This window comes from Bubalus kerabau, chromosome 6 (genome assembly GCF_029407905.1).
Source record: "Bubalus kerabau isolate K-KA32 ecotype Philippines breed swamp buffalo chromosome 6, PCC_UOA_SB_1v2, whole genome shotgun sequence".
Taxonomy (NCBI): Eukaryota; Metazoa; Chordata; class Mammalia; order Artiodactyla; family Bovidae; genus Bubalus; species Bubalus kerabau.
In genome coordinates this window covers 120310518-120336546 of record NC_073629.1, presented here as the reverse complement: position 1 = coordinate 120336546, position 26029 = coordinate 120310518, and the positions used below count along the sequence as shown (strand labels likewise).

The window sequence follows — 26029 nt, the reverse complement described above, 5'->3', positions numbered from 1 at the left end:
CGGCAGAGACCGCTCACCAGCTTCTGCAGCGTGCCTGCGGGCGGCCTCTCCTGCAGCGCCAGCTTGCCCCGGGGCCACTTCTCCTCGGCGCCGGGGCCCTGGGGGTTCACCTTGGGGTTCCCGCAGCCCTGGATGACCTGGGGGAGCACGCAGGGGTCCTGACGGGCGCCAGGCCGCCTCCGGGGCCCCTCCCCTGCCCCCCCTCCCCTGCCCCCCTCCCCTGCCCCCCCTCTCCTGCCCCCTCCCCTCCCCCCCCCCCCGCACCTTGGCTGTGAGAGTGTCCCTGTTGTCCTGGAGGGCGTTGATGGCCTCCGCCAGCCAGTAGTGCACGCCGCCGATGACACTCTCCGCGCCCGACGGGCCCCAGAACTTGTCCGTGATGAGCACCATGGAGTCTGGCCCAGGCGTGAACAGAAACACGGGGTACTTTGCATGGACGCACGCTGGCTCATGGCTGTGCTACGCGCAGGCGCGTCAGCCCGCATGAGACAGTATTTCTGCATGTCTGCTCACTGCAGGCCAGCCCACTTACACGTGCTCCTGTATGTGTTGGCACGCGTGTATAGGTTGAGCACGTGTGTCTAAGCGTACACCTGCCAGCACATACACATACACCTGGCCCACCGTGTGCACACGTTACCTCACGTCTCACAATGTTCACATCGTGCCATCACACGTCCACGTTAGCCTGTGTTTTGGCGTGTATGTGTGCTGGCCTGTGTCACCACGGGTGTCAATACGGATGCGTGTTGGCTCACCTCACACGAGCAGATGCACACACGAGTGCAAGCGTGTTGGCATGTGTGTCTGGTGACCCACCTCACGTATGCACATGCCAGCTGGCTCACCCGTGGCAGCAGTGCACACGGTAATTCGCGCACGGGTCGCCCTGCCATGCGTCTCACGCGTGCACCTCAGCGTGCTCGCTCAGTGGGCAAGGACAGGAACCTGACCCCCAGGGTGCCCTCCCGGGCAGCTGGCCATGGCACCTTCCGTTGGGAGATTAGAGGGAACCCTGCCCCCCAGCCTCGGGGACCACCCACTCCAGAGGCCAGGCCCCTGTGGGCGGCCGTGCAGCGGGGGCTTACCCAGAAGGTTCCTCCACTCTGCGTCCAGGTCGGCCTGGTTGGCTAGGCAGCCCTTGAGCACGTTGCGGCAGTAGTCGGGGCAGGGCCGGGCGCCGGGCACCCCCAGGCAGTGGGCGCAGTACACCAGCTTCATGACGGCCCGCGAGCACTCGGGGCTCAGGGGCACCTGCAGGGCCAAGGCAGTCTGACCCCGAGGCCACAGAACGTGATCGCCCCCAGAGGGAGCCCCGGGCGGGGCTGGGCGGGAGTCAGGGTGCCAAGGTCTGCCCCACCACGGCGGGGCCTTTACTGGGGCCCTGTGTCCTCCCAAATGACCAAGCAGGCCTGCGGCCCCGGGCGGGGGCGGAGCGCGCTCAGTCCAACCAGTCCGGTCACCGTGCTGGGACTCCCCCGGGAACACTGCGGTCACGAAACCTCCTTGGGGAAGCGAGAACACTGCCTGCCATGCAGACGAGGGCCCTAAGGCCGGGGCGACTTACTGAGGGCCCTTGCTGGGGGGGCGGGGGTGGAGAGGTGGGTTCTACCCAGCCCCGTAGGCGTCTGACGCTTACGCCCTCCCACACCGGACACCGCACTCCGCCGCTCCGCCAGGGAGCGGGCAGCCCTCTCATGTCCTGTCCACCTGACCCCTGGAGCCCCTGGGGCGTCCAGCCCCAGGCCCCTCCCCTTCCCGCTCCGACAGGCCTGGGCCCTTGCCCAGGGCAGGGCTCACAACCCAGGTCCCCCACCCCTCCCGTGGGCAGGGGCGTGGCAGGGGGCGGGGCGCGCACCTTGGCCACCTTGCGCACCACGTCGCCGGCCACGCCCAGGCCCTGCACGAAGGTGCGCGCCGCCACGAAGGCGCGGGTGGCGCGCAGGCGCAGCTCGCGGGGGGCCTCGCCGAAGGGCCGCAGCGGCTCGGCCTGCTTGCCCAGGCAGTCCAGGTAGTCGTCAGGCAGCAGCAGCTGCGGGTGTAGCTGCCTGAAGAGGCGCTCGAGCAGGCGCGCCCAGAACTCGGCCAGCGTCTCCTGCAGGTGCAGGTTGGCGCCGCCGTAGTAGAGGCGCAGCTCGGCGTACAGGTCGCGGAAGGCCTTGGCGTTCTGCGTGTACAGCTCTCCGAAGGCGCCCGGGAAGGCGTCCTGCAGCGCCCGTTCCGAGTCGTTCAACAGGCGCTGGAAGTGATCTGGGAGCGGGGGAGGTGGGCGTGAGGCCTCCAGGGCCCCTGCCCACCCCACGTGCTGCAGCCCCGACTGGCATTCCTGGGGGCTCCGCCAGAGACGCCCCCACACCCCCGATGCTCTGAGTCACCAGAACCTGCGGGGGCCCTGGATGCCGGCCCCCACACCCCCGATGCTCTGAGTCACCAGAACCTGCGGGGGCCCTGGATGCCGGCCCCCACGGGGTCCTGAGCCCTACCCCTCCCGGCCTGGGGACTGCAGTGTCCAGCATCTATTTCTAACCTGAGCCCCACACGAGCACCTGGAAGGGACTGCTTCCGAGGGCAGGAAGGTGCAGAGTTGGGGTGGGACCCACTGGGGGGAAGGCCCTGGGCGCCCCTTACCTGCTCTCCTTCCCAGCAGCTCTCCTTCCTTCCCCCACTGTCACTCAGCCAGTGCCCCGTCCTGGGGAGTCTTCAGCCCCCCCCGGGTGTCTCTGTCCACCCTCCACCCTGCGGGTCTCTGAGGCTCTCCTGGGCTTCCTGCCCTCCCGCCTCTCTACGTGGCCCTCCCTCTGGTTCCGGAAGCCGGCCTGCCTGGGGGTCTGGAGAGGGCCCCCTGCAGCCCTCAGGACACGTCCAGAGTCCAGTCAGGGCTGTGGAGGTGCAGGGTGACCGTGGGCAGCAGACCCCGGGGCTTTGGGGAAAATGCTTCTGCCCTATGTGCTGAGAACCGGGGCCCACACATCGTCCTCCTCTCTCGCAGGGAGACTGCAGGGGACAGGGCACACCGCCCCCCCGTGCAGATGCATCCTCAGGAGCTGTGGCCACCCCTCCCCACCCAGGTCCACCCTCGGGTGTCCAGGCCAGCTCAGCTCTGCTCTGAGGCCATGGGAATGTCAGGCTTGTAGCCCCTGGACCAGTGGCCACACCCGCCCCACCCAGGGCCTCGGGCAGGAGACCCTGGCACAGCCCTGGCTGAGCTGTGCAGCCCCCTGGGTGGGGGTTGTGGGAGGAAGCAGCCAGTCCATATTCCCATCCCCCCCAGGGGTCTGGTCCCCACCCCAGCCCGGCCTCCAGAAAGCTCAGCGACCAGCCCAGCCAGCACAGGGGGTGGTCATGGGGCCACCACACATATGCCCAGCCCCCCGCCCCATCCTCAGATGATGGCCCTGGTGACTGCGGCTGGAGAGCTGTGTTCTGGAACACAGCCAGCATGGGCCCGCTGGGCTCAGGGCCTGGAATGCTTCAGACCAGGGCCCCCTGCGGCGGGCGGCCTGGGGAGGGGTGCTCGGGAGACCTGGGGTGGCCGGACCAGGTGCAGCGGTGGGGCTGGGGTGGGAGGTGGCACGCAGAGGGGTGGGGGGCCCAGGTGGGACTGGAAGCGGGTGAAGAATCGCTTTTAACACAAATGAGCGTCCTGAGTGGGTGACGTGCAGGCTCTGACAGCTCAGTCGCTTCCGGGGGCCCCTGCCGCCGCCCCCTCCGAGGGGCCCACTGTAAACGTCACCAAGTCATCCCACCATTCCTTGCTCTGGGCCCAGACGTGACAGCCACGCCCGGAGGGAACCGCTGACCCACAGACACCGGGACCACGCCAAGGGCCCCCGCTCGCGGCGCCCTGTGGTCCTCACGCAGAGCTCCCAGCTCCAGAGCCTGGGGTGGCCTGCCCCAGGCCAGTCCCTGGCAGGCGCTGGGAGAGCTCTGGGTGCCGGGGAGCCCCTGGAGGCGGACGGTCCCCTCTGAAGGGCTGATGGGACAGACACGCTGGCTCCTCGAGCAGATGAAGAGGCCCGCAGGCGACCTGCCACCATGCCCGCTCTGGCCCGCCCCCTGGGGGAGGCCCCAGGTGCCCACCTCCACCGCGAGTGTCCGTGGCCCCCGAGCCTGCTCACCGTCAAAGCCCCGCTGCTGGGTGGCCAGCGTGGCCTGCAGCGCCCGGCTGCCCTCCAGAAGCGCTGTCTCCAGCTCAGCGCGGCTGCGGTTGGCAAGGTTCTCCTCCATCTCGCTGGTGCAGCAGGTGTAGCCCTGGGGGCAGATGCGCAGGTGCTCACCTGTGGGGAGGGGCTGGCGTCAGGGAGAGGAGGGGCTGGGGGGGCCGGCCCCGGGAGGGGGCACAGTGGGGGTGGGGGGCTGCTCAGGGGAGGCAGACCCGGGAAGGGCCTGGGCCCCGCGGGGGCTGCACTGCCCTCGGCAGAATTCGTGTCCCAGGGCCCCGAGAGCCAGGGCAGGGGTGTGGGGTGCCACTCCCAGCCCCCCTCCCTGCCCCCATCCATGTGAAGAGGTGTCCCAGGTACCCCGAGCAGCTCAGCTCAACTCCTGAACTCAGCACAGAGGCCGCAGGGCCTGTGGTGGTGGGGGCCCGCCAGACTCCAGGTTCATGGAGGAGGGCGAGAGGCGTCCAGGACTGCCGGCAGCCCTCCCCTGCGTCCAGGCTGAGGGCAGGGAGATGAGAGGACGCCTGAGGGGCAGGACAGCCCAAGCCTCCCCCACAGCAGCTCGGGGCGCCGGCTCCCACCGAGGGCAGGAGGCCCTGCAGGCTGGGGGGCTGCCCACCCACAGCTCTGGGCTGGCCAGATGCAGGGGCCTCTTGTCAGGATGAGCGGACACACATCCAGTGGGGCCCTGCTGTGAGCCCTGCCCCGCTCGGTAGGACACGCCTACACCCCTCAGGGCCCCCACCGTCCCCCGCTGCCGCCCAGGCACTGGTTCCCAGTGGCCCAGCTCACAGCAGCGCCAGGACAGTGCTGAGGCTGGCCCGGTGGCCCCTGTGGTGAAGGGCGCACCTTTCAAAACGTGCCGGTCCGGGTTTTGAGTGTGAACCCACTTTGCAGACCAGGAAACAGGCTGGCTGAGGTTAGCTTTCGTGTTCAAAGTTACACAGTCAAGGGCCAAGCGGCTCAGGCTGCCCGATTTCAGGCCCCATACCCACTGGGCCCTCAGCCCACCCCCCACTCCCAGCCCCCCCCACACCGGCCACAGTTCCTGTCTGAGCAGTGCAGGAGGCTCCCTCCTGTGCCGGCCTGGGGTGGGCAGAGTGGCGTGGCCTCAGGGGTCCCGCCTGGATGGAGGCCGTGTGGGGCTGGGGTCGGGGGCCTGGGCACCCGGTCTGACCAGCAGAGCTTCTGGGGCGGGAGCGGGGTAGGGGTGAGCAGGCAGCATCTGGCAGGGGGGCTGGGACCTGAGGAGGCGCCCAGAGGCCTCCTCTCGGCCTCCTCTCGACTCTGACCTGGGCCTGGCCCTTCACAGCAGGTGGGGCAGGACAGCGGGCCTGGGGTCTCCGCAGGGCCAGCTGGCAGAGACTGGCCGTCTCCCAGGTGCTGGAGGCTGTGCACCCAGCCAGATGGGCCTGAGCCTCCCCACCAACAATGGGCCAGGAGCATGCCTTCCCTGCTGCTTGGGACCACCAGCCCCGTGGGGGGTAAGCTGGGGACGGGCAGGCAGGGGGTTGCAGGCTGCCAGCACCTAAGCACTTGCGCCACGGGGTGGGTTTTGGGGGCAGCGTCCCAGGCTGGCTGTATCCCCTCCCCAACCTTGCCGATACCCTGGTGAACCCGACCCCCTCCCCCGACCCGATCCAGGACACACAGGAAACCCCCTCTGGGCGGGCTTGGAGGGGCTCCTGGGCACCGCAGCTGGGAGGGAGCTGCCCGCTCTGGCCCCCGCCCCCGCCACCTCGTCCAGCCGCCCGGGCTCCCGCGCTCTCCCGGCCGCCCCAGCACAGCCCCCGTCCCTCCCTCCCTCGGTGGACACACACGGGAGTGAAGACACGGAGCCAGAGCCTGGGCGCCGGCCTGGGGCCCCGGGCGGGCTGGGCCGAGGCGCCCCGAGCCGCTGCGGGGCGGATGTGGTGGCCGGTGGTCAGAGCCCGTGCTCCAGGGTGACCTGTGGGTCGGGACACCTCCCGGGCAGAGGGCAGACTCTGCGGGGTGCCTTCCTGAACAGCAGGCCTGCTCCCCCCATCTTAGCCAAATAGTGGGGGGGGGGGTCTGCCAGTGTGAGGAGGGCATGAGCTCCAGGTCCCTGGAGGTGTGCAAGGCGGACAGATGCAATTCTCTTCCCGTCATTTCAAATCTCCATCCCCAAACCCCACCTCCTCTCGGTTAAACGCCTGGAGAGTAGGGAGGGGTCCTTGGGCCAGATGGGGGCACGGCTGGCTTCCCGTCCACCTTAGAGCTGCCCAGTCCACCCCTCTCATCACCACTTTCCCCCTCCCGCCCCCTCTGGGAGGCATCAGCTTGCCCCCTCTGCCTGCTGACCCCTCCCACCTGCACTGACCCCCCCCCCCCAACCCCACGGCTGGTCCACAACGGTCCCTCCTTTCTTTCTCAGCAGCTGCTGCTCTTTCGACAGCCGCCTAGATCCTTCTAGAATTCTCCCTTTCCTCTGTCTTTGTGACACCTTCTTTCGTGATCCAGGTTTTGGGGGGGGTGAGAGGGGAGGGCTGTTTCATGCTGGGTTTGCTCCCCCACTTCTGGGCCCCACCCCCACGTTTCCGAACCACCCCCCTGCCCTCCCCAGGTTAAAACACCCGCACTCGCTTCCTGACCCCACGGCAGGTCCTCCCCTTGCTGGACAGCAGACCACGTAGCCAGCCCCCCCATATTCAGACCTCCCAGAGTCCCCCCAGACTCCTGCTCCTCGGTGCTAGGTCCCATCACTACAGCTTAAACATCTTTGAGGCTCTCGCCTCCTGCCACCTGCGCGCATGGCCACAGCCCTCCTCACCCCCAGCAGCTCTGTGACCCCAGCACTGCAGCCCAAGACCCCATGCCAGCGGTGGTCCTCGCCTCCTAGGCTGGACAGAGTGCACGTCTGTGCCGGCCCAGCCCGGCAGTCCTGACTGGTGCCTGGGAGCCCTCCCAAGGAGACTGCAGTGGGAAGATGGCGCCAGGCCAAGCCCATCTTTCCAGAAGCTTCTGCGGCTCACACAGGAGCACGCAGACCGCCTGCGGCACCAGCCTCTGAAGCCACCATCGGGTGCTAGGCACCAGCTCCCCCAGCCACCCCCAGGATGCGCTGGCTAATTCAGTGGAGACAGCCAGCCTCCCCAGACCCCTTGGAACACAGCTATGCGGGCAGCTCCGGGCACCGGGGCCCCCAAACACCAGAGGGGAGGCCGGGGCCGGAAGAGCAGGGAGGGGCCCCTGGCCACCCCGCCCTTGCACTCTGCCCTGGACCCCACCGGCCTCCTGTGGAGGGGCGGGGTGGGGAGAGGCTTTCCCAGAGCCGCAGATCTTTCTCTGGACGATTGTCCGTGCCCACTCCTGCTCCGATGGTCTGCAGGACCCCCCGGGCATGTCCATCAGGCTGGACGTGGTCGGTGGGGAGGCACCGGACAAGCAACCCCGGGTTCCCTGGGCACCGCCCACCGTGGGATCCCCAGGCCACCTTTTTGCATCTTCTCACCCCGCCCCACCTCCCACCCGAGAGGCGTCCACCCGGGGGGGGGGGGGGCAGCCACAGACCCACCGCGGACAGGGCTTTTCAACCGCCACCATCCCCGGTTCCTAACGCGGCAACAGACCCCGCAACCGCCCCCGCCCCGCTCCCCTAGCCCCCTCGGAGCACCTCACCGCCGGCCCCAAGCCCCTCCACCATTCCGGCCACCTGCCAGCATCACCGGGCCGGCCCGCAGCCGCCGCCAAGCCTCCGTCACCGGCGGGGACCCGAAAAACCCAGGGGTGTCGCCTGCGACACCCCGGCGCCAGGCGGGAGGGGTCCGTCCCTCCGGCCCTTCCGGGACCCCGCCGCCCCGGGGCGGCAGCGCGGGCGGCGGGACAAAGGCCGAGCGCCCGGGCTTCAGCGGCCGCCGGCCAGGGACAGAGGGCCGCACGCGCGGAGCCGCAGCCGGCGCGGTCTGGAGAGGCGGCCGCGCTCCTGGCGCAGCGAGGAGCGGGCGCTGGCGCAGTGGGCGCGGCAGCGCCGAGGGGAGGGGGGAAGCGCCGCAGGAGGGGGGCCGGGGGCGCTGTGATTGGCGGGGAAGGGGCTTGCCGCAGTGGGCGAGGCGGGCCTGGCTGGGGGCGGCAGGCGGGGCGGGCACGGGGGCTGCCGAGAGCGAAGGGGAGGGGAACGGGCTTGATGGAGGAGGAAAGGGGGGCTTGCTGCAGGAGGGGGCTGCGGCATAAACGGGGAGGGGTGGCGAGGAGGCAGCGGAGTGGGGCGTGGGAACGGGGCGAAGGTGGGGGAAGGATGGGCGCGGTGAGGACGGGGGCCCGATGGGGCAAACACGGAGACGGCGAGGGGCTTGCACTGGGGGCGAAGGTGGGGTAGGCCGGACTGAAGGTGGGGTCTGGGCGGTGGTGATGGGGGCAACATGGTGAGCGGCGAGGAAGATCAGTAGGAAGGGTCGGGGTGACGCGCCCGGGGATGGAAGTGCGGAGGGACGCGGGCGACGGCGGGTCCCCGCGCTTGGATGCCAGCCCCGGGCTTAGCCCGAACCCCCTTCTCGGCGGCGGCGGTCCCGGCAGACGGCGTGCGACTCCAGGCGCTGGTGCATGGAGGTCTGGGGTCCGCCCGGGAGAGGCTGCGGAGCGGGCGAGCGGAAGCGCAGCAGAGCAGGACGCACTGGCGGCCGCCGCCCCGCGCAGCCCCGCGCAGCACGGGCGCACACGGTCCGGGGCCGCCTCCTCCCGCAGCCCTCGCCCCGCCGCGCGCCGCGCCGTCCCCTTCCCCCGGAAACCGCGGCGGCCGCACTCAGCCCCGGAGCTTCCCGCGGCCCGGGCCTCCGCCTGGCTCCTGCCCCACGGAGCTCCTCCCGGCGTGGGGATGCGAGGGGGGCGCCAGCTCGCTCCCCATGGAGCATGACAGCCCCCCGCCAGCGAGCCCCCTTTCCCCATGACAACGACCAGAGCCCTACGCTGGGCGCTCAAAGGCCACCATCAGCCACCCGTACTCTCTACCCGCCCCTAGTCTTGAGTCGGTGATCCCGGTCTGCATGCTAACATCCTGTCTGCTTCCCCTGCGAAATATAAGGCCCCTGCCTGGCCACCCTGCTCCGGCCCAGTCCCCACCTCCTCCTGGGTCCCCCTCCCACATGCTTAGGCGGTCACCATGGCTGGCTCTCCCCTGTCCCCGCCACTCCCCGCAGCCCCAGCTCTGGTCCTGGCTGCCACAGCATGAGCCAGACCCACTGCAGGGCCTGCCTGCTGAGGCCCCCTCCCCACAGCGCCGCATGCCCTGGAACCCCCCCCCCCACCCCCGCCCCAGGCTGGCCTGCACAGAGACCTGCTGGACAGGCAGCTCTCAGCAAAGTGGCCTCTCCAAGGCAGCCCACAGCATCCAAGGTCCTGGAGCAAGGGGGCCCCACCAGGCAGCTCACAAGGGTGCTCCCTGCGGCCTGCTTTCTGCTCTGAGACCCCTGAGCAGGCCACCCTGCCAGTGGGCACTGGCCTTGGGGGCTGCCTTGGTGAGGTGGTAAGGGCCGCCGGATGTGGGCCTGGATGCAGCTCTGGCTGAGGGCCCAGGCCCTGCTGCAGGGTGGGGGGTCCTTTCAGGGCCTGGGAGTGAGGTACCCCTCGGAAGCCTCGCCCACCAGGGCAAGCTCTGTGCGGCTCCCTCATCCTTGGCCCAGGCCAGGCTGCAGAGGGCACTCACTCGAGATGCTGCAGACCCGTCCCTGACAGGGGCCCCCGGGAACACGGGCTCCGTTCGGCTCTCCCGTCTCCCTCGCCTGACCACCCAACCTCTGGGCCGGAAGTAGCCCAGGAGATGGACTGGTGCCGCCCACCTCTGCTGCGTCTGCCCGGGCGATCCCAGAATAGCAGAAGGGGGTGCTGCAGCCCCAGGGTCCTCTCGGTAGGTTCCCACAAAGTCTCCATGCTGGCCTGTCTGTCCACCCCGGAAAGGCAGTGGACACAGCCCCCAGCTGGGCCAGAACACAGCAGACCCCGCTGCCACTGCAGGAGCCTCTGGGGACAGGAGTTGTCCCGGCCATGCCCAGTAATGAGGACGGAGCGGACAAATGGGTTCGGCTGCTCACCAATCCCCCCAACCCAGCCGCTCCAGGAAACCTGGCAGCCAAGTCCAAGGTCACAGCCGCCCCTGCTGGCGCCCGTCTGACCTGCTGCTTCCCCCAGCCCCCGGGTCGCACGCACCCTCCCCTTTGCCCTACTTTTTCTTTCAAGACCCACTCGTCTAGCCCTTCGTCCAGGAAGCCTTCCAGGTTCCTCTGGGCCAAAGCGCCTACCCAGCCTCTGACCTCTTGGAGTGTGAGTGGCCTCGGTGGGGGCTTCCTGCCTGGCCACCCTCCCTGGCAGCCGGAGAGCTGCTGGGCCTGCTGGTGGGGGCCTCTCTGCCCAGGCCCAAGCTGGACCTGGTGCTCAGGGACCTGTGTCCAAAGAGAGACTCTCTGGGCTATGCCAGCATTCTGGGAGACAAGGCTGGACACCAGCGTGGCCGCAAACCTGCAGCCTCGGGACTCCGTCTCCACTGGAAAGCCAGCACTCCCCTGACCTGACCCCTCCCCAGAGCTGGTGCTTCCTGCTGGTATGAGGGGGGTGGTGGGGCGCTTCCCCTGCCCACGAGGACCCCCTCATTCCTCCAGGTGCTCCGCCACCCCCCGACAAGGTGCAGCGTGCACTGGGGGCCCGCATGGTCCGAGGGTCCTCTCACACTCATGACTGCCCCCTCTGGTTCTTCCTGCTAGAGCCACTCAGGGAGCTCGAGCCACGGGCCCAGGGCACTCAGCCTGGAGTGCTGCACAGGACCCGGAAGGACCCAGGCCTCCCCGCCTCTCCCAATGCAAGGCCACCCTTGATTCCAGTCCCAGGGGAATTCCTGAGCAGGAGGGCGGAGGCCGAGGCAGGAGCCAACACGCTCTGCCACCGAACCGGTCACCCATGGCCCGCCTGCCTGGAGGGCCCCAGGCAGGAGCAGGTGGGGTGCCCCCCACCCCCGGTGCTGACTCAGCATCGCCACCCAGGCAGCACCTCCAGGCACAGCATCGCCCACCTCCCTGCCGCGCGTGGGCGCTTCCGAGCCCAGCCTGGAAGGCACGACTGGGGTGGGGCACAGATATGGTCAGGACACAGTTACACGTACACTTCAGATCAACGATGCATTATTTTCCAGAATAAAAGTATCTGGCCCCAAAGCATTGACAGCAAGGACCTGAATGCGATTTTGTCCACCCCTGTGCACAGCAGCTTTGGGCAGAAGGCCAAATGGTGGAAAGAGCCCAAGCGGCCACTTGACTGTCCGGTGAAGTGATAGACACAGGGGCCCAGGCAGACAAGGGGCCGGATGCCACACAGCCTTAGGGAGTCACCAAGCGCCGAGCCACCTCAGTGTGGACCAACCCCAAAGACGATGCAGAGCCTGAAAGCCAGTCCTGAAACGACAAACACTTAGGATTCCGCTTCAGCGAGGGCCCCTAGAGACAGACAGCGGCGTGGTGATGACCAGGGACTGAGAGAGGGGGTGGGGGTGTTCAGTGGGGCCGGAGTTGGGGAAGAGGAAAGCTCTGCAAATGGTGGGGTCGGCTGCACGAGCGTCGGTGCCGCGGTGCCACCAGGCGTACGCTCAAAATCGCCACAGTGGGAAATTTTATTATGTGTATTTCACCACAAAAATGCACGCAAACCCCCTCCCCAATATCTGGGACATACTTGCACTACATATGTGGAGACGTTTATCCTAAGAACGCATTTGTTATTTATTCAAAATTTAAGTGTTCAAGATATATGCCCTCAAATGATTACCTACCTGAAATACCAATTTATTAAACGGGTCTCCGGTAGTTTTATCTGCTAAATCTGGCAGTCCTTGTGGGGTGTGGGGAGAAGCCTGAATGAGTCACCCATGTTCCCCACCACGTGTGGGTGTGCACACGTGTGTACTCCTTTCTGAGGCCCTCAGACCCCGCCCAGGCGAGCAGCAGAAGCAGGGAGGTGGACGTCAGAGGGGGCCTGCCCTCCCACAGCCCCCAGCCTCCTTGGAGAATGATGGGCCTCACCGTCTCTGTCAACAGGAGGATACAATTATCCCCATCTCACAGATGAGAAGACTGAGGCTGGAGGCATCTGAGACTCGCTCGATGACTCAGACCTGCTGCCTAACGCCGCCTCCTTCTATTGGCCCGCAGGCCTCCCTGTCTTCACTGAAGGGGAGATGAATGTCCCGGGCACTTGGGGGCCCACCAGCCTCCTGGAAGATGAGGGCAGAGTGGGCCTCACCAGACACAGCCCTGGCCACCCCGCTGGCTGCACCATCCCTTCAGTGACCCAGGACACCGGCAGGAGCGTGCAGGGCCAGCAGCCACCCCACCTGCACCCGGGAGGGACAGGGGCCGGGACAGCCACTGGAAAGGGCCCCCACAAGCTGACACGCAGAGGGCTCCCAGCCCTGGGCAGTCAGCTGAGCTCAGCACTTGCTGCTTGCCCGGCTCCCCAGAGGTGGGACCCTGGCCTCCTCTGGGTCCTGGGGGCAAGTGGGAAGGTGGGACCTGCCTGCTTCCTGACTTCTCCAGCTCAGCTCCTCAGGGATGGTCAAGCTGAAGCATCTGTCAGAGACGGTCTCTAGGTCGGCAGGGAATCTGGAACCCCAGGCACCCAGTGTCTCGGTCCCCACTCTGTCCAGCCACGTCCACCGGGCAGAGGTAGGATGGCCCCGCCCAGAGCAGCCGGGATTCCTGGGGCAGACAACCCCATCCCCAAAAAGGGCCAAAGGGACAGTGAGGGGTGGGCCCCAGTGGGCTGGGCAAAGACAGGCCTCCTCTGACGTGGGCCGCCAGGGCCTGAGGCTGGCCGTCGGCTGACCATGAGCAGGGTCCTGTGGGCACCTCTCCCCACCGCCTCCCATCTCTCTGCAGCACCCTCTGAGACTCTGCTGGACTCCTTTCTGAAAGCCAGCTGCCATCCTCAAGGTTGCACCAGGAGCCCTCCTGGCTGGCCCTGGGCTTGGAAGCGGGGGCAGAAGGGACCCTCCTACACTGTGGGCTGCTCCTCCTGGGGGGCCCAGAGCTGATGCTTCTTGAAATTCCCAGCTTCTCTGGACCAACCGAGTGGGAGCAGAGACACCAAGAGATGGCGCCGCCCAGGATGCGGCGGTGGCGACGGGGAGACCCGCCTCCTGCCTGCGCCCCGCTGACCCCTGGCGGGCAGTCCCCTGCCTCCTGCCCGCGCCCCGCTGACCCCCAGCAGGCAGTCCCCTGCCTCCTGCCCGTGCCCCACTGACCCCCAGCGGGCAGTCACCTGCCTCCAGCCTGCACCCCGCTGACACCCAGTGTGGCTCTGGGGCCCGGCCAGGGCAGGCAGTCCCCCACCTCCAGCCCGCGCCCCGCAGACCTCCAGCAGGGCCCTGGGGCTGGCCAATCTCCCTCACCCCAGCAGGCAGTCCCCCACCTCTGGACACGGGCTGGGCTGGCCTTTCCAGCAGGTGTGCCCGGACGTGATGCCCCCATGACACATGTGCACCCTGGCTGCCCTGTGCTGTGCGTGCCACACGAGAACCCAGTCTCACAGCCACTTCACGTGGCAGGCGCTGCTACCATCCCGGTTATACAGAGGCATTCTGAGGCTCAGAAAGGTTCAGTACTGGCTCAAGGTCACACAGTGCTTAAGCGTGGAGCTGGGCTTGAACGCTGGCAGGACGGCTGGGTCCGGGCAGCCAGCTTTTAGCCTCTGCTATGGCCCCACCTCTTTCCCAAGACATCGGCCACTGGGAATGGCCACTGGATCTGAAAGACCTGGCCCTGGGCCGGGGAGGGGCTTTGCCCATTAGCCCAGCAGGCTGCCTCCTTCAGAGCCCTGTGGGCAGCGCCCACCCTCCTCAGGGCGGCCTCTGTGTCCCCCTCTCTGGTGCCCAGCCTCAGGATCTTCCTCCTCAGTCTCTGGCTTTGCACACCAAGTGCACCCACGACCCCTGGCCTCCAGGTGGAAACTCCAGATAGCAGAGGGGGTGGGGGCTGGGCTCTGTGCACCAGGAACAGCCGGGGGTGGGTGGTCCACCCAGGGCAAGAGTCCTGCATGGCAGCGCAGGGCCCTAGGGCTGGGAGGGCAGCTGTGGCCGAACGAGCATCTCAAGTCCCCAGGGAGGACAGGGCAGGAAGACCACATCTCTCAGCCAGAGTGGTCATGCAGCGCTGGGCCCCGGGCCACCCCAGGCTGGGAGAGGTCTTTGCTTACTGTCAAGGTGGGGGGATGTATATGATGGTACACTGCATGTGCATGCTAAGTCGCTCAGTCATGTCTGACTCTGTGCGACCCCATGGACCATAGCCTGCCAGGCTTCTCTGTCCATGGGATTCTCCAGGCAAGAATACTGGACTGGGTTGCCATGCCCTCCTCCAGGGGATCTTCCCCACCAGAGGATCGAACCTGGGTCTGTCTGCTGCATTGGCATGTGGGTTCTTTGCCAGCTGTGAAGCTTGTAAACCACATGCATCCATCTAACCCTGCACAGGTTCTCTCTACTTGTAACTTACAAAAGTAACACGTGGTCACCACAGCTGGCAGAGCTGCAGCTTATGAGACCTCTGACGGCCGCCCAGTGCCTGCAGAGAGAGCGCTGTGGCTATGTTTCAGCACCAAGGACAGCGCCGGGCACGCAGTAGGCGCTCAAGGACACTCCGAAGGGCTCAGACTATCTGTGTGCCCCACACCCCAACCCCTGGCCCACAGGCTCTCCTGGAGCAGATAGGGCCCCGCCAGCACCCCACCTGGGCTGAAGGTCCAGCCCACCAGGCAGAGGCCTCATTCCTCTGCGCCCTTGACTGTCCACTGAAGCCAGCACACCCTTTCTCAGAATAACGCTTAGGAAAGAAAGATTATACAGGGGGTAGTGAAGGAAGCCGCAGGTGCGGTGACGCGGCTGTTGAAATGCGATAAACGGGCAAGCAAGGGGGAACGCGAAGCTGCCTGAGTGGAAGCGGCACCTGGAGACATCTGCTCGAGAAGTAAAGGGGCACGGGGACCCAGCGGTCCACGGTGAGTGAGCCCCGGACTCCAGAATGCCATCACTGCCTTGTTCATAATGACAAGAGGCGCTAAATTCTGGCTAAAGGTGAGCAAAAAAGGAGATGTACTGTCTTTCTCAGTTGAGTTCACGAACTCCTGGATTTCTAAGCCTGGGCCTCCCCTGGGCACCCTGGTTAAGGACCCCAGCCTCAAATTCACACCTGAATCTGTCCACCACAGTTCGCCGATCTTTCTAGAGCTGAGTCCACCCCCAACCCCGAAGCCTGTCCTGGCCCCAAGCAGAGGGCCGCCCCCTCCGCTCCGCTCCCCTGGCCACTGACTGCATCCAGACTAGAGCTGTGGTTCAAGTGCTTCCTGTGCGGTGCGACCGGTGTTTCTGGAAGCCGCCCCTTGACCTGTTCAGGAGTGACCTGCACTTCACGGGGCCCCTGGTCTCCCTGTCCCCTGCCCTGCACACTGTGATGACCAAACATGGCCCCAGGGAACTGCTCCTGGCTGGGGACGCCGCTTTACCCTAGCAGGAGGGCGGTTAGCTGTGCGTCTGACCCGCAGCTGCCCCAGTGTCCCTCCAGCCCCCAAATACACAGTGACAGGGAGGTCACCTGGGTATTAGGTCACTTGAAGAGAGGTTGACATGGCGCCTGACTGCCCTGGGGGCAGCCACTGCCAGGCCAAGGGAGGGGGTCGGGGATGGTGGGGCTAAACATCGTAAGAGCCTCTAAAATACGGCTGTGGGTCCAGTGCGTCCCGAGCTCCGCGGCAACGGGAGGTGGGCGTGAACGCCTGAGCCAGCCCTGCAGCAGGTGGCGTAATCTGTGTCCGGGGGGGGGGGCTCTGAGGGAGGTCACAGGTGGGGGAGGTAGTCCCTGTGGCCCGGAGCCTGGATGGGCACCCGGAGCCCACTGCTGCAGGACACAGTTGCAGCACGTGGCTCAGCACAGGGGCCAGAGTGCTGCAGGTGGCCCTGGGTGCCCAGGACATGTTTAGACACAGGGATGAGCCTGGGCGGTCACCGCCAGGGTCAGACAGTGTCCTCGGTGCTGGGGAAGGTGCCCCAAGGTGTGCGTGGGCCCCAGGCCCCCACAGCCTCCGGGGCTGACAGTGAGCCTAAGGAAAGTCGCCCCCGGGGAGGCGCAGGGCCACTTGTCCAGGGCTGGCTGCCCACGTGGGAGGGAGACGTGCCGCCCTACCCCTCAGGCTGCTGGGCTAACTGAGGGTGTGACTGTGGTCACACGCACCCTGGGGCCAACAGCGGGGCACAAAGGTGGGGGGTACAGCCGCTGATGGCCGGGCCCTGGACTGTGGGGGTTGGGGGGCCTCGCAGCCCCGGTTGAGCTTCTCACTAGACCCTGACCTCGTGGAGGGGGCCCGTGGCTCGCGGGTGCGTGCGGAGCAGTGAAGGATGGATGGGTGGGAGGGTGAGGGTCCTCGCCTCTTGCTGGAACTTCCTGGTGGGTGGGGCTCGAGCCTCAGGCACCGTCAATAGGAGCAGCTCTGACTTCAGGAGGCTGTCCTGTGGCCCGGGTCCACGCGGGGGTTTCATGGGCCCCGCTCCTCTCCTGGCCCCCAGCCCCACCCGGCCCCACCAGTGACTCGCCACCTGCCCCCCAGCTTTGGAGAAGTCGGTCCTCGGGGTCTGCCAGGGCCCATCTCTGCAGGCGGGTGAGAGGGGCTCTGTGACCTCACCCCCAGCTCCATCCTCTGACCGACCACGCCCCGCAACCTGGAACGCGTGCCCAGCGCCCATGGACAGAGCCACACAGATGCCCCCCAGCGCCCCCATGGGGCCTGCGTGATGGCCCCACCCTTGACCTGCTCCCTTCTGGGGCACCCCGTCGGTGCCCACACCAGGCACCGGGGGCACAGCGAGGCCAGGGCGGGGAGGCCATGGGGGAGCAGCCACTCCAGGGACGGGGCCCTGAGCAGCAGGGACCCCTCGCTGGGACCCAGTTTCCCCCCCCCAACCGACTAAGCGGTTGGACCAGGTGGTGCTCGGCCTGCCCTGCAAGCCCCCTAACCTCCCAGCTCTGGAAGGCTGGGCAGGGCTGGCTGCCAGGCAAGGGTCGGGCAGAGGCCAGGGCGTGGTGGAATGAGGCAGGCCACGCACCCGGGCCTGGCCTGGCTCACGGGCACCTGGTGGGTAGACGGGCTGCAGAAGGCAGGGCCTGGAGCCGGTGCTTCCGCAGGGCCTCCTGCGTGGCCAGCTCCTGCCCCATCCTCCCCTCGGCCCCAGGCCTGGCTGTGCTCACGCCGTCCACCTGCGGCGTCCGGGGCCTAGGCACAGCACAGCCTCCCAGAGCTCTGGCAGTCCCCGCCAGCTTCCCAGGGCCCCTCCTTCCAGCCGGGGTGGGGGTGGTGGGCGGGGCTCTGGGCCTCCTGGGGGCTGAGGTCAGGGGTGGGGGGACAGCTCGTGGGGGAGCCCCGAGAGCTGTCCTGTCACCCGGCCAAGCCTCCAGAACCCAGGAGCGTTCAGCACAAAGGAGCAGCCTGGGTCCACGGGAGGCGGAGCCAGGAGCCAGCCTCCCGCCCCGCCCCCCACTCCCGCCCCGCCCCCCCACGCTGTGTCCTCTCCCAGGGCCTCCCACGCATCGGCGGGGACCCCAAGCCTGTCCACGCAAATAGGCACCACTGAGTCATGACGGTCCCGGCCCAGTGGCCCTGCCTCCTGTGGAGGTCTTCACTCCGGGCCTTCACTGCCCACCAGGTTCTGGGTGGTCTCTGCCACCAGGGAGACACCTCAGCAGGTTGAGTGCCGGGGAAGGTCAGAGGCAGAGGACCCTGCTCCCCAACCCCCACCCGACTCTGATGGAGACTTTCAGGCCCATGGGGCAGGGCCCCTGCTGCTTCCTGAGACTCTTGCGGGCCAGTGGGGGTGAGGAGTGAGCTAAGGATGGCCTGACGCTTTCACCCCATCACAAGGCCCCACAGCTGCACTGAGGCCCTGGCCCAGGGAGCCCCCCACCCCCCATGGAACACCCAGAGCCCAGGAGCCCTGCTCACTGGATGCGAAGCGCCCCTGACCTTGACTGAATCCTGTCTCTAGTCCACACATTGGGTCCTAAACCCTCGGACCCGAGAATGGGACCTCATTTGAGTGTGGGGTCTTTGCAGATGTAACTGCTCTACTCCTAACTTGATGGGACCGGTGTCCTTATTTCCATAAGGTGGAATCTGGACGCAGGCAGGCACAGGCCTCGTAAAGACGAAGCAGAGACCCCCAGACCAAGGGTCGCCCACCACCTCCAGAAGCAGAGGAAACCCGAACAAGTCTTCCCGTACGGTCTTGGGAGGAACCACGTAGATCTCGGACTTCCAGCCCCCGCACTGCAAGACCGCAGCCCCCTGCCGTGGAGCCGCCCAGCCTGGGGCATCTCCATGGGCAGCCCCGGGGAAGCAGCTTCATGCCCGGGTCCCAGTGCCCAGCCCAGCCCGGCGCCATGCAGCCGGTGCCCAGAGACCTCACTGCTGAGGCTGTCCAGTCTGGGGAGCACCCTGGGGGGCAGAGAGCCCCCAGAGTGGGGGGAGCACTCAGGCCGCCGGGCACCACGCCCCGGAGGGATGCCGGTGCAGGTGGGCCGGGGGGCCGGCCTGTGGGAGGGAGCATGTGTGCCAGGACAGTGGGAGCTGACGCCGAGGCCATAGGCAGATACGGGCTGGGCTGAGGCTGGCCTGGCCCTGCAGGGGCTCCCCGACCTGCCCAGGCTCCCACGCTTCTGCCAGCGGAGCAGGTCCGCACCCCTCACACCCAGGGTGCCCCCGCACCTGCGGCCGGAGCAGGAATAGTCAGGAGAGAGGGAGGCCCCGGCTGTGCCCCCAGGGCAGAGGCCACGGCAGGGAGGACAGGCCAGCACCTCCTACCCCACAGGGGGAGACAGGGGACGACCACGGCCCCCACCCCACCCAAACCAGCCCTGCCTGGAGGCTACAGGCAGCTCGGGACTCCTGCCCAGGCCTGTTCCTAGATGCGCGCGATGAGAAGGCCGCCAGCCGGCACAGGGTGGGTGGCCCTGCACGGGAGCCCCGCCCAAACGTGGGCAGGGGCCTGCCCCACAGGACTAGCCTGGTGGCTGGACGTGGTCAGGGTGGGCACCAGGCATGGGCCTGGTCCTGAGCCCTGGTCTGAAACGCTCCGGAAATAAGCTGAGGCCTTGGGGAGAGCTGGCCAGCCTCTCTCTAGGGGGCGAGTCCTGGCTGGGGCCCGACCTGACCTGGTGAGGCCTGTTCCCCTGGCTTGGCCTGTCCTCCTGGCCTGGCCCGGCCTGGCTGACACCTGTGCCCGTGTCTCTGGGGGCCCCAGCACAGGCCCGGTGCACCCACACCCGCTCTGTGCTCTCCTCCCTGGCTCCGGGGTCCACCTGCCGTCTGGCCAGCGTTCCCCAGCCCCTCTGCCAGGAGGCCTGTCCACTGCAGGCTCACGCTGTTCCTAACTAGGGCCAGCACGGGGCCAGTTTACTGAGAACGCTGGCCAGCCCTCCGGAGTAGACAGGACATTCCTGTGACTGCCGGGGGACCTGGCTTGCTGTGGTGCTGGGCACATGCCAGGCTTGCCCTGAGGATCACAGCTGTGTCGCCCTCGGGGCACACCAAGGGTCATGCCCCTGGAGGAGCCCTCCTGAGCAGGGTGGGGTGGCGGGCCTTCACTGGCCAGGTGCCAGGACTGGCCAGGGGTGCACCCGTTGGGAAGGCCGGGCTGCCGTCAGCTCAGTGAGGGAGGGGCAGGGAGGCCCCCGGGAGGGGTCAGTGCAGAGGCCTCCCACCTGGCATGAGAGGTGGGCTGGGACTGGGGGAGCTGTGGAGAGGGCAGCTGGCGGCCCAGCAAGGCCTGGGCCGTGAGGCCCCACAGCAGGCCTCCAGGCTGGAGTGGCATGAGGCACCCAGAAGCCCGAGCCCAGCACTGCTCAGCGGTAGTGCCACGGGCCTGGGGGTCAGCACACCGGGCTCTGGACCTGAGCGCCCAGTGGGTGCGTGTGGAGCTGGAGAAGTGGCAGTGGCCTCGGCTACTCACCCCTGAGTCAAGTCCAGACACCCCACCCCTGCACTCGCCGGATGGTCCCAGGGAGTGACCCCTGAGTCAGGTCCAGACCCCCCACCCACTGGATGGTCCCAGGGAGTGACCCCTGAGTCAGGTCCAGAACCCCCACCCACTGGACGGTCCCAGGGAGTGACCCCTGAATCAGGTCCAGAACCCCCACCCACTGGACAGTCCCAGGGAGTGACCCCTGAATCAGGTCCAGACCCCCCCACCCACTGCACCCGCCAGACGGTCCTGGGGAGTGACCCCCCGAGTCCAGGGCAGGACAGAGCTCCCATCTGCTAGACACCATGCAGGAAGGGCCTGCATGGGCTCCAGGGCTGGAGGCAGCTCCCAGAGCGCACAGGGTCAGCACGCTCCCCACTCTTGTGGCCTTTGGGGTGGTCCTGACCATGTCTGTTGTCACACGTGGAGAAACGGGGCCAGAAAGCCCAGGTGGCAGAGGGCGGGTGAAGCAACAGGGCTGGCCTTTGCGCCCAGGCCCAGGGAGGACGCCCTGTCCCTCTGAGGAGCACGGTGGTGTGTCCGGGGCTCCAGCAGGGGCCCAGGCTGTTGCATCATGCAGTGGCCCTGTCAGCTCCTGGCTCCCCTGGGCCCCCACCCTTCTTCCCCCTCCCTCCAGCCTTGTCCTCAGGCTGGGGATGATGAAACCGTAGCGGCTCCAGGGGTGAGGGGCCAGAGCAGCGGCTCAGCGGAGGCTGGAGACCACCTGGGGACCCAGGGCAGGCCCCTGGGCCTCTGCCCTCTCATGGGGGTGGGATGCGCACACTGTCTGGTCTGGGGCTGGGCTGGGCACCAGGTGGTCTGTGCAAGGACCGCTGACCATGACTGAGAGACAGCCTTGGGCAGGCCGCACAGAGAAGCAATGGTTTCTGCTGGGAGGCCTGAGCGGTGGCCCCTGCTGGGGGCCCCTGGCCAGCTGGGGTCCCGGAGCCGAGGAGCCGCTGACAGCGCCAGGCTCCCCCTTCGACCTCCAACCTCAAAGCCAGACAGCCAGGTCCCTCCTCCTCAGCCTGGGCCCTCCACCTCCCACGGCCCCCACCGTGGCCGGGCATCAAGTGGGACGTGTGTGGGTGTGGACTGAGAACCGACTCCGTGCCAGAAACCGGGCGAGGTTCTGCGGCTGCCGCAGAGAACACAACAGACAGATGCGCCTCTGCCCCCAGGACCCTAGCGAAGGGTCAGACAGATCATGATGAACCGTGGCGTCAAAGGGTCAGGAGAGCCAGCAGGCGCCCCGGGAGCAAGCCCCCAGGCGAAGGCCGAGAGACCACAGGCACCTATACAGACGTATGTGTACATGTGTATGCATGTGTGTGTGTACGTGTGTGCACACGTGTACGCATGCACGGGTGCATATGTATGTGTGCATGGGCCTGCAGGTGTGTACATGTGCATCACGTGTATGCACACACATGTGTGCATGTGTGTATGTGCATGCGTGTACGAGTGTGTGCATGTCCTGTGAGTGAGATGCAGCCTGGGGCTGGGCTTTTCCCAGCCGTTGCAGATGGATTGAGGTTGAGGGGCGGCTCCCTCTCACTTTCTATGCAGGGCTCTGGCTGGGGGGAGGCCCACCTGTAAAATGGGATGACTGCCCTCCTCATCCTGGCTGGGCCTGGCTGTCCATCCAAAAAACTACACATGTCACGAGCAGAATCCCCTTGTGCTCTGATGGCCCCTCTTTCGTGAGCCCACGGAGTTTCTACCCCCTGGGGAGGTGGAGGCTGGAAAGGTCGCCCACAGGCCCAGGGCTGCCCTCCCTCCCCTCCAGTCCTGGGAAACACGGAGCCTCCACCCCACCAGCCAACTCGGGCGCCCACCCCCGGGGGAACCCCAGGCTAGAGGAGTCCACCCACCGGCCCCCAAGACTCAACATGGAAGGCCCGGCTCCAGGAGAGCGTCGTGCCGCCACACGGCCACCAGGGAGCGCCAGGCCCGCGGAGCCCCGCCAAGCTGCCGGAGCAGGAGGAGCGTACAGGGCCGGCCGCTGCCTGGGGAGGTCACCCCGCTTCCTTCACCCCACGTGGCGCTGGCACTCCTCTCGGTGCCTGGGCCCTGCGGGGCACTCACGGAGAGTGGGGTGCAGCCACAGGACCCCCGGGAGCTGGGGCAGAGGAGTCACAGGGAGTCCAGGCAGGAAGGCTCCGTGAGGGCGGCACACGGAGCCCCGGCTGGCACCACGCTCCCCAGTTGCAAAGTCCCCCATCACACGCACAGCAGCTCGCTTTGCCAGTCCTGGGCCCTGAAGCCCTGCACCCTGCAGCCCAAGGAGGCCGAGACTCGGCCCGGCCGCCAACCGGCTTCGCCTTCCCTGCCCGCCGCGCTCCCAGCCCTTGGCGGCGGCCCAAACTCCGCCACTCTGTGTCTCAGCCTAACTGGGACAGAGGCCTGTGGATGCGATCCAGAGTAGGATGGCCCCAAGGGCACAAAGGCCGCGTGGGAGTGGACATCTGAGGCAGGGCTGTGGGGTCCAGGGGACTTGGGGGCGTGCCAGCCTAGACTGGGGCTGGGAGACCCTGGGGCTCGGGGATTCACCCGAAAGCTCAAGCATTTCCAGGCATCCGGCCCCTGCATGGGGCAGGGTCGGGGGAGAGCCTGAACCGACTGTGCAGGGGGTCTTGTGCTGGTCCGGGGTGCCCAGACGCACCCACCAAAATCGCCCCTCCAAGGGAGGAGACAGCTCTGATGATCAATGGCAGGGCTCCGTCAGCAGAAGCACAGGAAGGCCTGCCTGGGGGACTTGAGGGGGGAATCTCCAGAGCCCTGGGCAGGGGGCTGTCAAGGAGCCCAGGCAGTATTCTGTGGGTTCTGTCCTCCTGGGGGCAGGGGTCAAGGGCCTGGCTGACCCCCCTGTCCCGTTCCCCAGCCAGGCCCGGCCATGGACGCGGCCCTCACTCTCCTCTTTCATTCAGAATTCCTGTGGCTGCGGTCCTTCCCTGTCCCCCGTGTCACCACTTGAGTGTGGTCTCTCCCCGCCACCCCCCTCCCCCCGGCTTGGGAGGCGTCCCCAGGACAGAAGCCTGGAGCTCTGATCCCAGCCGCCGCCCCCCCCCCCCACCCCCTCCACCCTGGGTCCCGGGAACCCTGTACCGCCGTGCACACCCGGTGCGGCTCTGGACACGTTTGCAGTTTGAGGAATGAGACTGGGGGTGGGGGGAGTGTCTGCGAGCTCCGCAGACTCCGCGCTCCCCTCTCACCCCCGCTCTGGTCCCTACAGCTCCTCCGAGGCCCGCAGGGAGGGTGTGCAGGACTGCGGGCAGCTGCAGGGCCCAGGCCGCCTGCGACGGCGCTGCTCTTACAAAGAAACGGCACGGCCCCTGGGCGGGATCCAAGGCGCCGACCACCTGCAGCTGGACTCCCCGCTGGAGGCGGCCCGGAGCGCCAGGCGAGCACAAGTTCCCCAGGCAGGAGTCCCTGCGAGGCGGCGTTCCGCTCCCGCTGGCCGAGGTCGCGCCCGTCCGCCCCGGCCCTCGCCCCTCCCCAAGAGCACAGCTCTCTCCCTGCCTCGCCGGGGCCCCGAGGATGTCTCTGCTGGGGACCCCCGGGAATCACCGGGCCGACCTCAGGAGCCTCCGGGGAAGGCCCGCACGACCCCGGGGGAGTCCCGAGCCCACGGCCGCGGTCGGCTGCGCCCCCACAGCCGACTCAACGGCTCAGCCCAGGCTGCCCTGGAGGACTCGCCGGGTCGGGGAGCGCCCCGTTGGCTGCGCGGCGAGGACAGCTCCATGGGGAAGGGGCCGGTGTGTGCGCGCCGGCGGCCGGGGAAGGCCGGGCGGAGTGGAGGAGACCCGGGCAGAGGGAGGGCGGCGCGGGGCGCGGGGTCGCAGGGCGGGAGAGAAGAGGGGGCGCAGCGGCGCTCCGGGCGCGCGGGTCACTCACCCGAGATCTCCGCCTGGGGCACATCGCTCAGGCTGAAGCCCTTGGCCCCGTAGATCTGGCGCACTTCCCCGCAGCTCCGACTCTTGCTGGCAGGGTCCCCGCGGGCGCAGGCGACCAGCACGGCGGCCGCGTACAGCAGCCACCAGCCTCGGGCCCGGAGCTCCATGGCGGGGCCGGCGGCGCCCCCGGCCGGGCCCGCGCAGCCCCCGCCCGCGAAGGGCAGAGCCAAGGTCCCCGCGCACTCGGCTGGCGGTCCGGAGGCGCCGGCGGCCGGGGAGGCGGAGACAACAAAAGCTGGCGGGGCGCGGGGCGCGCGGGGCGCGAGGTCCGGCCGCTGGCTCGGGCGGCCCCAGAGCGCGGCAGGCGAGCGCGCAGTCCGGGCCCGGCCCCTGGGCGGCGGGGAGAGGGGCGGGGAGGGGCGCGCGGGGAGGGGCGAGCGGGGCGGGGCGCGCGGGGCGCGCGGGGCGGGGCGCGGCGCGGGGGCGCGATCCCAGGCGCACGGGGCGCCCCTCCGGCTCCCGGGCCTGGGGCGGGGGCCTGCCCGGCTCGCTCGGATTTGCCAACAGCTGGAGGAGAGCGGGGTGGCGGAGAGCGCGGGGCCGCGTCCGGGGTCCCCAGGGCGGGCCCCCCACGCCCGGCGCCCGGGGCGGCGACACCACCTGCGGGGGCGGGGGCGGGGGCGCTGAGGCAGGGCTTCCCCCGCCGGACGTGACGTCACGCCTCCCGCGCGCCTATCAGGGGCCTCCCCGCCCCCCGTCGGCCTCCCTCCCAGCTTCCCTCGGCCCCGCGCCGGCCCTGCCGGCCTGCGCCCTGCTGGCAGCGTGCCTGGCGCGCCGGGTCCCGCAGCCTCCTCGGCCCCCAGTGTCCGCCGCCCGCACCTGGCCCTCACCCCTTCACCGGCCCCTCACCCTCGCGCCCGTTTCAGCCTCCTCGCCCGCGGCTTCAGCTCCGTCTTGATTGTTTTGTGGAGGAGGGTGGGGGGCTGTACGCGGGAAACGAGCCAAGAGAGCAGCCCGCACCCACTCGCCTTCACGCGCAGAGGCAACCCGCTGCTTAGTTGCCGGAGATCGTCGGCCGGTTTTTGTCCCCTCCACGTGATGCTCTGGATGCTCGAGAAGCGAGAGCGGGGCAGAGGCTTGTCCGAGGGCTGGGGCCGCCGGGTGGTGGCAGGTGACCTCTTGGGGAAGGGGTGAGGTCGGGCCAAGAGCAGGTCAGGTGTGTGTGTGTGTGTGGGGGGCGGTGGGATGCGGGGAGCGCTCGCAGACCGAGGGGGTGGCCGGGACCGCGCGCTGGGGGTTCGCAGTGCTGTCGGCCGCAGGGAGAGGGAGAAGGGGCAGGGTGGGGGGCGCGGGAAGGGAGATCAGAAGCTGGGCACTGGCACCCGGAGGGCTCCTTCGTTTCTTCCCAGCGGCTGCCCTCCCCCGCTTCGCGTTCGTGCTCTCCTGCTTTGTGAGCGCCGAACCCAGAGGCCACCAGGTTCCGAGCCCAGATGCCTGATGGGCAGAAATGGGGTGAAAGCAAATAAACCCGCACCCTTGGGAGAGGACCCCGAATCACCACCGTGAGCCAGTAAGGCTCCTGGACCTTGAACCTGGGGCCTTACTGTCTCACCTCAAAGGAGCAAGCCTGCCCACTGTGGGAGGAAGGGGGGCCCATCCCTCCCCTGGGGCTCCCAGACTGGTGGGCGCTGCAGCCCTAGTGTCTCCTAGCCTCTCGCCCAGAGACCCGGAGTCACTGTGTGGAGACAGGGGTGAGGCCCCCGCGGTGTGCAGGCCTCCAGCACTCAGCGTGCACCTGCGGCTTTGTACAGTGGGTGACTCGGGGTGCAGCCCTCGGGCGGCCGCTCCGGGACCCCCCTCCATCTTTGTTTCGGGATCAGGCAGGAGCGGGGGTGGGGGGCTAAACCTGGCCTGAGGGCTAAACCTGACCCCACCTGGTTTGGTGGGGTCACCCACCCTCGCTGTAGTTACTGGGG

The 26029-nt window shown here is 68.1% G+C and overlaps 1 protein-coding gene across 1 annotated transcript in view; it reads right to left on the bottom strand.

Moving 5' to 3' along the window:
* The window catches only part of GPC1 (glypican 1), a 28104-nt gene extending 3639 nt beyond the window's left edge, over positions 1 to 24465 (bottom strand). The window contains exons 1-6 of the mRNA XM_055586620.1: positions 24055 to 24465; positions 4119 to 4277; positions 1859 to 2250; positions 1089 to 1254; positions 265 to 395; positions 18 to 137 (exon numbers count right to left, since the gene is read on the bottom strand). Coding sequence (XP_055442595.1) covers positions 18 to 137; positions 265 to 395; positions 1089 to 1254; positions 1859 to 2250; positions 4119 to 4277; positions 24055 to 24220 — 1134 coding nt within the window. The 5' untranslated portion in view covers positions 24221 to 24465. The remainder of the gene's footprint in view (positions 1 to 17; positions 138 to 264; positions 396 to 1088; positions 1255 to 1858; positions 2251 to 4118; positions 4278 to 24054) is intronic.
* Positions 24466 to 26029: the final 1564 nt, after the last annotated feature.